This window comes from Myxine glutinosa, chromosome 3 (genome assembly GCF_964187855.1).
Source record: "Myxine glutinosa chromosome 3, kmMyxGlut1.1, whole genome shotgun sequence".
NCBI classification, from domain to species: domain Eukaryota; kingdom Metazoa; phylum Chordata; class Myxini; order Myxiniformes; family Myxinidae; genus Myxine; species Myxine glutinosa.
This window is the reverse complement of record NC_136263.1, coordinates 27,393,935-27,408,899: the sequence shown is the minus strand read 5'-3', so window position 1 is coordinate 27,408,899 and position 14,965 is coordinate 27,393,935. Positions and strand designations below refer to the sequence as shown.

Here is a 14,965-nt window from a genome sequence, read left to right as displayed (position 1 = left end):
TAACATATCTCTCTCGCTACCTATACTCCTACCCAATTGCGGTCTGCAGCTTCTCCTCCTGCCAAGTGCACCCATAAACAAGGAAAAAAGGCAGAAAATGGCATATCCCCCAAGGTTTTAGTTGTTTTGCTGTACAGAGTTAAAGGCTGCTAGTCGGCCATCTTTGGTCTGATTACAAAGCAAAATCTGTATATGTATACTCTCATGTATCGTCTTTGTGCCAAGTTTTAACAAAAAAATCAGAGAAATAGTTGGGGACACGTTTAAGTAACAAAATGGCCGCCAGTCGGCCATCTTCGATCTGATCTCGAAAAACAATGACGTGCGTATTTAAGCCATTGTTCATTATCTGTGTGCCAAGTTTGCTTTGTCTTTTTGCCAAGCATGAACAAAATCCGTCTATACCTGTCCGAGATATGGTTGCGGGCAGATAGACGGACGTACGGCGGAGACCTAATCCATAAGCCCCCGTGTCGGACAAAGTCCAAAGGGGGCTCATAATTAATCCAAGGCCTGCTTGAGGTAATTGTCCTCCTTCCTCTTGAGTCTTGAGTACATGCTCAACCAATGTCATCGCGATGATGTGCAAAAGATATATTTTCAGAATCCAATGTTAATATTGTGCAATTTGGATAAAGCTGGCAGTATATGTGCCATGAGATGTGAAAAGTTACAACGCACAAGGAGCAATGTAAACTCCATGACAACACTGCAATATTTTATATACTAGCGGGACTCGGCGCGCTGTGCGCGCCTCACCACACGTTGTTTCAGAGGGATAGGCATCTTTGATCATTTCGGTGTCTTTTGCGTCTTCAGGGTCTTTTACGTCTTCATGGTGTTTTGGGTATTCGGGGCCATTTAGGTATTCAGGGTCTTTTGGATCCTCTGGACCATTAAGGGTATTTTGGGCTTTTGGTGTGTTTTGGGTCTTCGGGGTCTTTTGGGTCTTTGGTGGTGTCTTCAAGGGCTTTTGGGTCTTAAGGGTCTTTTGGTTCCTCTGGGTCTTTAAGGGTCTTTGGGGTATTTTGGTTCTTTGGGTTATTTAAGGGTATTTTGGGTCTAAAGGGTCTTTAAGGGTCTTTGGGCTCCTCAGGGTGTTTTGGGTCTTCAGGGTGTTTTGGGTCTTCAGGGTGTTTTGGGTCTACGGGGTGTTTTGGGTCTCCGGGGTGTTTTGGGTCTCCGGGGTCCTTTGGATATTTTGGGTCTTTGGGGTGTTTTGGGTCTTCGGGGTCTTTTGGGTCTTCAGGGTGTTTTAGGTCTTCAGGGTGTTTCGGGTCTTCGGGGCCATATGGGCCTTCTAGGTCTTTTGAATCCTCTGGGCCTTTAAGGGTATTTTGGTCTTTGGGGTGTTTTGGGTCTTCAGGGACTGTTGGTTCTTCGGGGGGCTTTTGGGTCTTAAGGGACTTTTGGTTACTCTGAGTCTTTAAGAATATTTTGGGTCTTTGGGGTCTTTTGGGTCTTCAGAGTCTTTTGGGTCTTCAGGGTCTTTTGGGTCTTCGGGGTGTTTTGGTTCGTTGGTATATTTTGGGTCTTCAGAATCTTTTGGGTCTTCAGGGTCTTTAAGGGTCTTTGTGGCCTTCAGGGTGTTTTGGGTCTTCAGGGTGTTTTGGTTCATTGGGGTATTTTGGGTCTTCAGGGTCTTTGGGGAGTTTTGGGTCTTCGGGGTGTTTTGGGTCTTTGGGATATTTTGGGTCTTCAAGATCTTTTGGGTATTTAGGAACTTTAAGAGTTTGTGGCCTTCAGGGTGTTTTAGATCTTCGGGGGCATTTTTTTAGAACATCAGGGTGTTTTGAATCCTCAGGGCCTTTAAGGTTATTTTGGGTCTTTGGGGTGGTTTGGGACTTCGGGGTCTTTGGGGACTTTGGGGTCTTCAGGGGCTTTTGAGTGTTTTGGATCTTCAGGGTCTTTTGGATCTTTAAGGGTATTTTGGGTCTTCAGGGGTCTTGGTGGTCTTAAGGGTCTTGGGGGATTTTTAAGGGTCGTCAAAGGTCTGAGGGGTCTCAGCAGTCTAAACGTAATTAAGAGTTCACGGACTGTGTTTTTTGGGTGTTAATTTTAATTGAAGAAGAAGAAGAAGTTTTGGTCGCATATAAACATACATAACCACATACGTTCGCTTTATTATAATAAGATAATGACAGAATAATCTGACGTCTTCATAAGGTTATCCAAAGCATAAAGCAACACGTGTTATTGGCTTCACATCAAGGATAATATGTTTGCGCTAATACTAATTCTCAAGTGCACACGCTGCCACTCGCGTCTGGTTAAATAGAACCATAAAGGAAGCCATTATTGCGGAGCGAATTTCCTGTAAATCCGTTTATTCTTTACAATCGATACCAGCAGTGCAGGCGAAGAAAGAATCGCTGCTGAAATGAGACCAAGCTAAATGCACGGGTCATTGTGTCCGATTGGACGAGGGAGCGAGTGCACGCCGCGTTGGAAATGCTCAACATTCGAACTGGAATATTGTCGCGTCAGAGGGAACGATCAGGAAGTTTCGCGTCGAGTCCAGAGGATAGGAAATATCACGAAATGAGCTGCAACCTCTTTGCTCAACATGAAAATGTCAGCGTTCTGATCTCATTATTTGTATCATCCATCAGGCGACGAGACAAGCTCTCGTCGTGCGTGGAGAATTAAAATGAAACCGCCGCGGCTTCTGTGCGGACCCTTGATCCTCTTAGCAGAGCGTTTCGAGTGCGTACGATCGAAACGTGTCGTGTAATTGCACTGCTGACGGCACCATCTCAATGATGCTCGACGGAAAAACGAGGCAGAAGCAACAGTCCTTAATTACATCATGTTTATTGCAAACACATGCCTCATTCTAAACTATATGCATACCAAATATTATCACATGTAGTAAATGCTGCTCTTAAAAGATGTAACCGCAGGGAAATAGATACTATTTAGCACACTTGAACACAATACAACATACACGGTTACTTTTCACTCGTATAGTGCTTTATCAAAATTTTGGCACATTTTAAAGACTAGTGTTACAGCACAACAAATTGATAGTATAGGTGATTGGGATGTGACGAAAGATAATTGCCTGTTTTACGGAGGAGGTAGGAGCAAAGAAATGTTATGCAAGCGGGTCTGCCGCGCCATTACAAGAGGAAACAATATAAAATGAGGAGTCAGAGACAATGATATCGTGAGACGACAGTTTGTTCGATGTGAAGGAGGAACCACAGTACAGCTTGCTCCAGAGATTTTTGTCGGAAGTGCTCCTGGACTAGGCATTCACCTACATGGCAGAGAAGCGTGCATTTGTGTCTGGGGTGTGGAGCGCGTTACATGAGAGAGCACAGAGCGTCACAGGGAGTGAAAGTATAACGGAGAAGGGACACACGGTGAAACACAGCTGGGAAGGGGAAGTGATGAAGCGGCGAAGCCCGTTTGGTGCGAGGGAGCATACAAGGCCGGCGCTAGACGAGAGACTCGAGCTCCGCGGTAATGGCCGCGGAACGTAGGGCCATGGAATATTTTAATATTTCACTCCGCATGGGAAAATATGGAAAGATTTGGAGATGGCGGAGGGAGGTTACGTCGGGATGGAGCGATGGAGGCCGTGGGGAATGGCGGGGAAAGGCTACTAGAGCGTGGTTTTGTGGGTCTACCCTGCGCTACCCTGGTGTTTTTTGTGTGTCAGTAGAGAAGCGATCCATGGCGAGATGGAACGTGGCAGGTCGGAGTTCGACGAAGATGGCGAGACGAGGGAGTAGAAGCGGGCGTCGAGGCTCCCTCGGCCCGCGTTGCGGAGCGAAGCGGCGGGGATACAGCGGTCGTGCTGTGGATCACAAAGAGACACAGACCAAAGGATGGGTGCCAGAAACCCATAAGCAGAACCCTTCTTACCTTCAGGAAGTGTGCTTGTGCGGATAATATATTAATGGCATTTCCTCCTCCTGAAATTTCTCAGCTCTTTTACCATTACACTGTCGGCACATTTTTGAAGTTTCCTCTCCACAAAACGCAGTCCTTGCAAATTTCAAACACACACATTTTGCTTTGTCCTTGGCCGACAAAAATAAAGGACAAGTCTTGCTCGCATGTTCCAGAAGGATGATCTTTCTGCTACTATCAGACATTTAATTAAAAACGTTGAACTACCAATCATATCCTGGATAGCTCCACGAGACTCCCTTTATTTAAAGTTCTCTTTACAGTTGTCATGTTGCAATTGGTTCAGGTTATTCTGCTCCATCACATCTTTGTTGGCAATTCTTTTCTGACGCATCCAATGGAAGCTCCTCAATCTCTGAAAACATGCTTTTGAGAAGTAAATGACTAAAAAGAAACTTTATTTGGCCATTAAAAAATTATACGCTCTAACACCAGAGACAATCTGATGGCTTGACCTGAGGTGAAGAATCACGAGACCAAATCTGCGAGGAGAACGTGAAGCGGATCAAAAGGTCACAGCATAGTGATGAGGAACATTGGTGCTTTCAAAAAGTGTGCTATTGTAATGGAAAGGTCTAAAGCTGTCGCGGTGAAGCCAAAGGTCAACATTTCGAATTCAGTCCTGTGTGCTTTGTCCTCGTGTGCCCCCCTTCTCCTCCCAACACCCCAGCAATTCCCCCATCTTCACAATGTAACACCAGCTAACTACAATTGCACCCACAAATGGGAGATGGCAGTTCCCTCATAAATGCATGGAAATTCCCACTTTCCAGGAAGCACAAGAAGGTGTGTGCTCAATGTCTGTTCTATGGGGGGGGGGGGGGGGGGAAGATAGGGGATGGTTGAGTGTGTGAACTCACCTCCTTTTTTGGTGGTGAAAATTTTTTCAAGTAAAGTTCCTTGAAAAAAAAACATTTCCACTAACAATTTAACTTCTCGAAAGTAATTAACCCAAGCAAGCCTCCAAAATGCTCCAAAGTTTGGGAATTGAAGTCTAGAGTTAAAAATTCCCCATGGGGGCAGGGGGATGCCCCCAAACCCTCCTTTTAGCGTGCGCTTTCAACCATGGGCCAAGAATAGTTAACAATTTATACTTTTAGACCAACCTAGCATCTCACCTTGATAAGAAAGCCTTCAGGGCAGGCTTGGTCATATCTGTAGACTTTGTACACGACCAGGAACACAATGCACGACAGGAACGCCAGAGCGAAGAACACGAGCACAGCCATCTGCGGGTAAAGATTACTCGTTAGCAGCACTCGACTCCATAATGATCTCCCTGTCAAGATGACGTCACATTTGCTGAGCGTTCCTGTGCGTATTTGCACCTTTTAAAAAACATTTTCACTAGTTTACAATCAGGCCGTACAAACATTCAATTTAAGAGACAAACTTGTGGATGAGGGAGTCAACACGAGTTCACATTAGAGGTTGTTTACAACCTGAGAGTTTGTGAGTAGCCATTGAATGAAGGTGAAAAGGCTTGTGAGTATAGTTATTTAGTACGTAGGAAATGTGGCAATAATGTAAGTCATGTTGAGAAGGACGGTGAAGATACATACACACGTATGATCGAAAGTAATTGTGGAGTAGCGGAGAGCAGGGAGACTGATAGCTCCGTGACTTGTTCGCAGAGTCGGCCTTCAGGCCCCACTTCTCATCAATATATGTCAGTGGTGCCCAAGGTCTTATATTACTCAAGTTGAAAGTTCATTGAAGTAGACCCTGGGGCTTTGGTCCATGTAGGAAGACTTTCATATGAGAAGCTGGAAGCTTGTTGATGAAAACTTAGTAATATACTAGCAGGGATATCCGCCATTGCTCGGGTGAAAAATATTGTCCTTGAGCTTGAAAAATATTGTCCTTGAGGGCATTGCAAAGCCAAAAAGTTGAGGAGTGGGGAAAAAGGGGATGTGGGGGGGGGGGGGGGGGGTGGCTTTGACTGGAGGAAATGTCCAACTAAAGTCCTTTTCAGAGAATGTGAAACGAGATTCTTCTTCTTTATTTAACGTCCACAATTATTATTTCCACGTTCTTGTCTGGTTGATCAGAGGGAAATCTTTGGCCAAATCACGAACTGGCTAGGCCAATCTTTCATGAATACACATTACTAACTCATCGGAATCATTGTCTGCTGACACGAGGCTTTGTCAAATAAATGAAAAAATCTGGCCAGGAGAACAGGAAATGGTGGAATAAAAACAAGATCGGAAGTCTAACAGCAGCGTAGCCGGGCTTGTAATATGTTATAAACCACAAACACATAATTAGCATTTTAAACAGTCGCGAATGCTGCTTATAACATTGAACAAAGAAATTTAGAGGAATCCCGACATCCGTGAGGTAAGTTTTACTTACAGAACTGAGCGAAGATCTACTGTACTCTATATACCCCACAAGGGTTGGGTTAATAACATGGCCCTTCCTGCCACGAAAAAAGTGGCGTTTTTCATAGCGGCCTTTTGAAACCCACCAATTAAGGTTTTGTTTTGAAAACCACCAATGAAACCCAATTTTCCTGCTGTTTAACACGAATCTGAAAGGGAGGAAGACCGGGTTGTGCTCATTTACCAAGAAGCTAGCTAGCGCTTGCCAAGCCAGCCGTTCCTTAATTTTAAAATTAAAATGGAGCCAGCCGTCGTATTGACATCACAGACGTAATGACATAGCATGACGGCCGGACACAAAACTGCCGCTACTTTAACCCTTTGAGAACGGATAACGTCCAGTGCCACAACCCGCGAAAAAGTTTTGTGTAAGGATGACGTTACCACACGTCATTGACTATACCTATAAATAGATCGTCAGTACGTGGTTGCATTCCCGTAATGCCAAATTAATCCCGTACCGGGGGTATTTTTTATCAAAAAAAAATCCCGTACTCAAAGGGTTAAGATATTGAAGATAACTATGCTTTTGATATTTGATGATCATTTTAACAATCGGAAACACACTGAATGTAAAGACTAAAGGAAGTGCATGGCGATTGTGATATATGACAGGTTCGACGATATGAACGGCATGTAAATCAAAATGGCGGTGTGTGGAAAGTCAGCCGTTGTACGCCGTAATGACATCAGACATAATCACATCACCCTATCATGTGACCAGATCCTCAGCTCTGATTTGTATACATTTGAGGGGACGTACATATACCACCGGTGAAAAGTTTTAGAACACCTCAATTTTTCCAGTTTTTATTGAAATTTACGCAGTTTAATGTCTCAAAGTACTCTGAAATTAAGCATTGAACAAATAAACAATTGGAGATTAAAAAAAGAAATCATAGAATCATTTTGTTTAACAAAATTTGATTAAAACTTTTGACTCAGCAAAGTAGCCACCTTTTGCAGATATAACCGCCGAACACACTTGTGGCATTCTTTCTGCAATGGAAATCAAATATTGTTCGGGAAGTTCTTCCCAACACTGTTGCAGAAGTTCCCACAAATGTGTTGCACTTGTAGGTTGCTTTGCTTTCACCATTCTGTCCAGTTCATCCCAAACCAGCTCGATGGGGTTTAAGTCTGGAGACTGTGTTGGCCATTCCATGATTTGAAGCCTACCGTCTTGTTCTTTTCCTCGAAGGTAGTTTTGACATCGCCTGGAGGTGTGTTTAGGGTCATTATCTTGCTGTAGGATGAACCCCTGACCAACTAGGCGTATACCAGAGGGTATTGCATGACGCTGCAAAATGCTGTGGTCACCCTTTTGGTTCAGGGTGCCAGTCACTCTGTGCAAGTCGTCGACTCTGGAACCAGCAAAAGAGCCCCAGACCATCACGCTTCCTCCTCCATGTTTGACAGTTGGTGTCACACATTGAGGAACCATCCTTTTGCCTACTCGACAGCATACAAAAACCCTGCGTGATGAACCAAATATTTCAAATTTTAATTCATCGGTCCATAAGACCTTCTTCCAGTCTTCAGTAGTCCACTGGCGGTGCTTCATGGCCCAGGCAAGCCTCTTTTTCTTATTTTGCCATCTTAGCAGTGGCTTTCTTACTGCCACTCGACCTGTCAAACCTGCAGCTCAAAGTCTTCTCTTCACAGTTGAAACTGAGACTTGCTTACTTCGACCAGTGTTAAGCTGTGCTTGAAGCTGTTGTCCTGTAAGCCGCCTATCACGCAAGCTGTTTACTCTCAGAAACTTGTCTTCTGATTCTGTTGTGGCTTTGGGTCTGCCAGATCTCTTCCTGTCTGAGTTTCCTCCAGTTTCCAATATACTACTTCCTGCAGTGCAATATTGTCCAAATAATGTTTCAGAGGGTGTAATAACAGTCTGTTCTAATACTGCTTTTATACAGACATGGGGTTTGTAATCAAGTAATCAGCAGAGGTTGGGACACCTGTAGGAATTGTTTGCATCAACTTTCAAGGCTTCATTTACTTACACTGCTGCAGAACAGCTGTAAGTTGTTAACCCATTACTTGTTCCCTGAAGAAGGCCTTATTTTTACAACATAACTGTGCAATTTACATTATTTTCCCGTTTTTGCAACACAAAACCTGAACCTAAACCTTTTTGAACCTCGAGCAGTTTACTGCTTACCTTTGTACCATTTCAGGTTATTCACTGGACATTAAACTGCATAAATTTCAATAAAAACTGGAAAAATTGAGGTGTTCTAAAACTTTTGACGGGTAGTGTACATACATACATACATACATACGGATGGACAAACACTGTTCTAGACTGCTTTGCCCTATGGGCTACACCGTAAAAATAATTAAAGGTTTAATTCCAATAAAAACAAAACAAGGAAGTCATCTCAGGCACTTGAAAGGAAAAACGTCGACCAAACAACACACTTCACACACAAGTCACACAATTGTGAACTCGGGAGGGAAAGTTCGATTTGGTGAATCGGGATGCCCTCTGGAGGATTCTTGGTCTTCGTGGGGTGCCACCAACGCTGATCAATCTGATCTCTGAACTACACTCTGGTACTGAGAGTGCTGTGAGGTGTGGTGGCTCCATCTCTGACTTAATTCCAGTTGTTACTGGAGTTCGGCAGGGGTGTGTACTGGCTCCCACACTCTTCAGCGCTTGTATGGACTGGATTCTGGGGAGGATGTCGGGAGATCAGGCTGCGGTCATAGTTTGGGAGTGTCAAGATCTCTGACCTTGATTTCGCAGATGATGCAGTCATATTTGCGGAGCCGCTGGATATTCTTACGGGGGGGGGGGGGGGCTCCAGGCACTGAATGAGGAGGCAAAGCCACTGGGATTACAGATTTCCTGGGTCAAAACAAAGATCCAGGCTTTCAATGACATCTTGGATGCTGCTGTCTTGTCTGTGCCTGTTTGTGGCGAAGATGTTGAGGTCACTAAGAGATTCACTTACCTTGGCAGTTTTATTCATGTCTCCGCATGTTGTGAGCCAGAGGTTGATAGTCTCTTCGGAGAATCCTTTGCTATCGCTGGTAGAACTTTGTGTCCAACGAGCGGTTGCTGAGAGAGACCCAGATGAGATTTGTTTCCTGTATGGTCCGTGAGCGTCAGCTGCGGCTGTATGGACATGTGACTCGTTTTTCGGACACTGATCCAGCTCACCAGATACTCTCAGCAAGGGAGCCTCATGAGTGGAGGAGGTCAACGGGCCGACCGTGTGCCTCGTGGTTGCAGCGGGTTGATCAGCATCTCGAGGAGATAGGGATGGGCCAGGCATCAGCCTGAGGGATGGCCAGACGGAGGCCCCTGCAGTACCATTGGAAAGTGGATGCGGCAACACGCTACTCCGGCGCATGCTCCCATACCTGACATACCTGACCTGATCTTTGACTTTTGATCTTAAAAATAGTGGGTTTCCCAATTTAGTGAGGTACTATGCAATTGCTGTTTAATTTTCGAGTCAATCGGATGAAAATTGATGATTTTTCATATGAAATTTATGATTTTGGAAGTTTGACTTTGAGTTGACCTTTGACCGTTTAACCTCAAAAATAGTTGGTTTCCCAATTTAGTGACGAATATGCAAATGCTGTTCAATTTTCAAGTCAATCAGATTTAAAATGACAATTTTAGAAATTTGACCTTAAGGTGACCTATGACCTTAAAATCAATAGGCTTCTTCCTTATGACGTTATAACTTATAACTCTACCATCTGGTGAAGTTTTGTTTAAGATCAGTTTAAAATTGTGACCTGTAGGCAATTGACAGACAGACAGACAAACAGATGAAAAATCACTCATAGAACGACAATTGGCAAAAGAGAACAAAGTTCGTCTTCAAATTTTAAGTTAATCGGATGAAAATTGACAATTTTAGAATTTTTAAGAGGTTGTTGACCTTTGACCAATGTTAACCTTTTGGCCTATGTTGACCTCAAAAATATATGGTGGTTGAATTCAGTTCACTGATATGAAAATCCTATTCGAATTTCATCAATCGGTTGAAAATTGAGGATTTTAGAAATTCGAGAAAAAGTGGTCGACCTTTGGCCTATGTTGACCTTGTGATCTATGTTGACCTCAAAATCGTTTGTGCTTGAATTAAGTTAGCTGATATGAAAATCTTATTCAAATTTTGTCAATTGGATGAAAATTGAGGATTTTAGAAATTCGAGAAAAAGTGGTTGACCTTTGGCCTATGTGGACCTTGTGATCTATGTTGACCTCAAAATCGTTTGTGGTTGAATTAAGTTAGCTGATATGAAAATCTTATTCAAATTTTGTCAATTGGATGAAAATTGAGGATTTTAGAAATTTGAGAAAAAGTGGTTGACCTTTGGCCTATGTTGACCTTGTGACCTATGTTGACCTAAAAAATAGTTGTTGGTTGAATTCAGTTTGCTGATATGAAAATCCTATTCAAATTTCAAGTCAATCGGATGAAAATTGAGGATTTTAGAAATTTGTAAAGGTTGTTGACCTTTTGGCCAATGTTGACCTTTTGGCCTATGTTGACCTCAAAAATATATGGTGGTTGAATTCAGTTCACTGATATGAAAATCCTATTCGAATTTCATCAATCGGTTGAAAATTGAGGATTTTAGAAATTCGAGAAAAAGTGGTTGACCTTTGGCCTATGTGGACCTTGTGATCTATGTTGACCTCAAAATCGTTTGTGGTTGAATTAAGTTAGCTGATATGAAAATCCTATTCAGATTTTGTCAATTGGATGAAAATTGAGGATTTTAGAAATTTGTAAAGGCTGTTGACCTTTTGGCCTATGTTGACCTTTTGGCCGAAGTTCACCTGAAAAATAAATAGTGGTTAAATTCTGCGACCTGATATGCAAATCCTATTCAAATTTCAAGTCAATCAGATAAAAATTGAGGATATTAGAAATTCCATCCATGTTGTTGATCTTTGGCCTATCCTATTTTTGACCTTTTGGGCAAAGTTGACATCAAAAATGATTCGTGGTTGAATTAAATGACCAAATATGCAAATCCTCTTCAAATTTCAACTCAATTGGATTTCAAGTTCAAATTTCAAGAAAAGATCATGGATGACCTAAGATGGTGATGAGTAGCTGTCTTGAAGCCTTGGAGGGCGAATGAGATTGAAGAGAATGTGGAGGTTGATTCCACAAATGGGTAAAGAGCTGAGGAACAGATGAGTGGAGGTGAGTAGTAATTCTGGATTTAGGTAGTTTCACCAGAAGAGAGATTAATGGTGGACCGCGTGTGTGCCCGGAAGAAACATGGTGGAGGCAAAGCACGGAAAGAGCAGAGGGTGCAAGACCAGAAAAGAGGCGCTAGAAGACAAAGAGACCACCGATGGGAAAGTCATATACCCACAGACTTAGATTAATCTCGGGAGAATCAAATAATCTTCAAAGCCTTGGTTTCCATGGCGTCAAGCTGAGAAGGATGTGAAGCAGGGGAGGCAGCTCAGAGGGAAGATCAGTACTCCATCAAGCTGCGGATGAAGGCCTTGAAGGTGGATAGTAGTTCAGGTGTGCCAAGGAAAGACTTTGTACGACGGAGGATGCCCAGTTGGTGACTGCCTTTGGAGGCCAACTTTGATTGTGATTCTGCTCTTATCTATTAGATAAAATCTGATTGGTTGCTAGGACAGTTTCATGTCTGTACAAACATACATTTGACCCAAGCAACTGGAGGTGAACTTTGACCCCACCCCTAAATAACCTCAGTAAAATGCATTTGTATCGTCAAGCATGAACCAATCACCTTTTGTATCATTAACAACCAATCACATTTTTGGGAGGCCTCACATGGCATAGTAATATGGCGACGTTCACTGGCATAATTTTGAGGCCACATAGATGAGCAAATAAGGCTTCTCCTCTGAGGAGTAGGCACACTGAGTCAGGGTGATTGTATATTATTATGCACTTGATGGGGATCGTGGTATCAAAGGTACTCCAGATGGTTTGGACAAAGTCACAAAGACTAAATTTTGTAGAGAATATAGTTACATGATGAACACGTCAAATTCCCTACCTGTCTAAATAGAGAGTGAATATATAGAGCAACACAAGCAGGTAGTAACAGCCTGGGCATTGATTGTTTCAATCACAATTTATCTTCAATCCTGTTTGTCTGTCTGTTTGTGAGAAGGGTATTTCAAGAAGTTATGGACGGATTTGGACGAAACTTGGTGGACATGTTGCGTGAGTGACACGAACGCATTGATTCGCTTTTTGTGAAGATCCAGTTCCAGATGTGATAATTTTTGAATTACCTCCGCCACCGTAGGTGGATGGAGGTTATGTTTTCACCCCTGTCTGTCTGTCTGTTTGTTTGTCTGTGAACAAGATATCTCAAAAGGTTGTGGATGGATTCCAACGAAATTTGGCAGAGAGGTCACATTATATTTTGTGACAAGGACGAAATGATTAGATTTTGGTGAAGATCCGGATTCAGATCCGGCTAGTATAATTATTTTAAGTGATTCTTCACCATTGTGAGATCGGGCCAAAAATGACATATAGCAGGATGTCTCAAAAGGTTGTGGACGGATTGGGACGAAACTTGGTGGACCGGTTGGGTGTGTGACAAGGACGATTCGATTGGATTTTGGTGAAGATCTGAATATGGATTCGGATATGAGAATTATTTAAGTATTTAAGTGATTCTTCACCATTGGAAGATAGGGCCAAAAACGACATATAGCAGGATGTCTCAAAAAAGTTGTGGACGGATTTGGATGAACCTTGGTGGACAGATTGGGTGTGTCACAAGGACGAATCGATTCGATTCTGGTGAAGATCTGAATATGGATTCGGATACTATAATCTTTTTTTAAAAAGTGATTCTTCACCATTGAGAGATTGGGCGAAAAGCGATATACAACAAAAACAACAACATGCATTTTAAGGCCATTTTCCCTCCTAGAGGAGGGGTTAGCCTTATGGGCCCCATGACAATCAATCGATATACAGACTTGGCATTTAATATGGAATTTTTTTTCTTTCTTGACTTGGGTTTACTTTCTGAACTCAGTATATCAATCTGGTGAGTTTATTTTACCCTTCGGTGATGTCTTTGTTGAAAGAACCATGTCACTGATTGTCTTTCGCAGCAAGAAGTCAATAACAGGATGATATCACAGGTGGCGTGACAAAATGTAAGGACAGGTACATTTGACGATTGGCTTCACAATCGGGTATATAAGGGTTGTTGCGTTCTGTATTAGTGGAAAACAACTGCTGCACGCCTACAAAAGTTATTGCCGCTTCCTCTGGAGATGGTCCGTCAACTTGACAATGCTGTTTGTCATGGAGTGGTGGCTTTACGAAATTCTGGCATGAAACAGCGTGCTATTGCTCTGCAGTATGGCATCACTCAAGGTCAGGTGTCAAAGATCCTGAAACGAAATGCTCAGAGGGGTGTCCCTACGCCAATACCGAGGCCAGGACGTCCTCGCAGAACCACAAGGAGAGATGATCGCCAGCTGCACCTGTTAGTCTGCAATGGCCGTACCAAGTCAGCTAATCGGCTTAGGGCTGAGTGGCAGCAACTGACAAATGTGCCTGTATCCAGAAGGCTAGTCAACCAACGACTGGTTCAAGCAGGCTATCGTGCCAGATGTCCCCTGAGAAAGCCACGCCTGACCAGACAACACAGCGAGCGCCGATTGCAGTGGGCCAGAGAGCACCGTCAATGGCAGCCAGGACACCGGAATCACGTGACCTTCAGTGACGAGTCTAGATTTCTGGTCTATCGTCAAGATGGCCGCGTCCGAGTGTGCAGACAAGTGCATGAAGCCCACAACGAAGATTGTATCGTGCCAATAGTCCAAGCTGGAGGTGGTGGGGTGACCGTTTGGGCTGCTTTTCATGCAGGGGGAAAAACTGACCTGGTTGTTCTGGATGGAAACCTGAACCAGTTCAAGTACAGGGTCATTCTGGAAGAAACATTGCTTCCATTTGCTCGTGCAGCCTTTCGAGGAAACTTTGTCTTTGTCTTCGAAGATGACAATGCACGGCCTCATCGTGCTCGCATGATCCAACACTTTCTTGCTGACCGTGGTGTAGAGCATATGGAGTGGCCTGCCATGTCCCCGGATATGAATCCGATAGAGAACTTGTGGGCAGAATTAACGTGTCAAATCGACAACTTGGACCAGCAGCCTACCTCTGTGCGTGAATTGCAGCAGACTATTGTCACTGCATGGCAAGCGATTCCTGTCCAAACCTTGGCAAATCTTGTGTACAGCATGCCTCGACGTACGTGCTCTCCTGAATGCTCGTGGGGTTTACACGAAGTACTGAACTGTAATTTTACTGTCCGTAATCCCAGTCGTAATTTAGCTTTTGTTTTTGTTGAAATTTTTTTTGGCTAATGTGCAAAATAAAGTCATACTTCTGGAAAACGTAAGGAAGTTTAACACAGTACTGTCCGTGAATTGAGTTCGATATCAGTTTACATCACTTTCAAGGATCAATTTATTTGCTTCGAAATGTCAAATGTGGTTTTTGTTTCTTTTAAAGGTCACATTAACAAAATCTAGAATAATTTCAACATAATTCCAATGAACTTTTGGTTCTAAGTCATCTTGAAAAGTAAGTTCACCCCCACAAAAAAAATATTCCATATTAAATGCCAAGTCTGTATAACACGAAATTTAT

The 14,965-nt window shown here is 43.2% G+C and overlaps 1 protein-coding gene across 1 annotated transcript in view; it reads right to left on the bottom strand.

Annotated features, from left to right (window-relative positions):
* Positions 1–2,797: 2,797 nt before the first annotated feature.
* The window catches only part of LOC137423723 (neuronal vesicle trafficking-associated protein 1), a 103,646-nt gene continuing 91,478 nt past the window's right edge, over positions 2,798–14,965 (bottom strand). Inside the window, exons 4-5 of the mRNA XM_068111170.2 lie at positions 5,040–5,150; positions 2,798–3,805 (exon numbers count right to left, since the gene is read on the bottom strand). Of these exons, the coding sequence (XP_067967271.2) occupies positions 3,632–3,805; positions 5,040–5,150 (285 nt within the window). The 3' untranslated portion in view covers positions 2,798–3,631. The remainder of the gene's footprint in view (positions 3,806–5,039; positions 5,151–14,965) is intronic.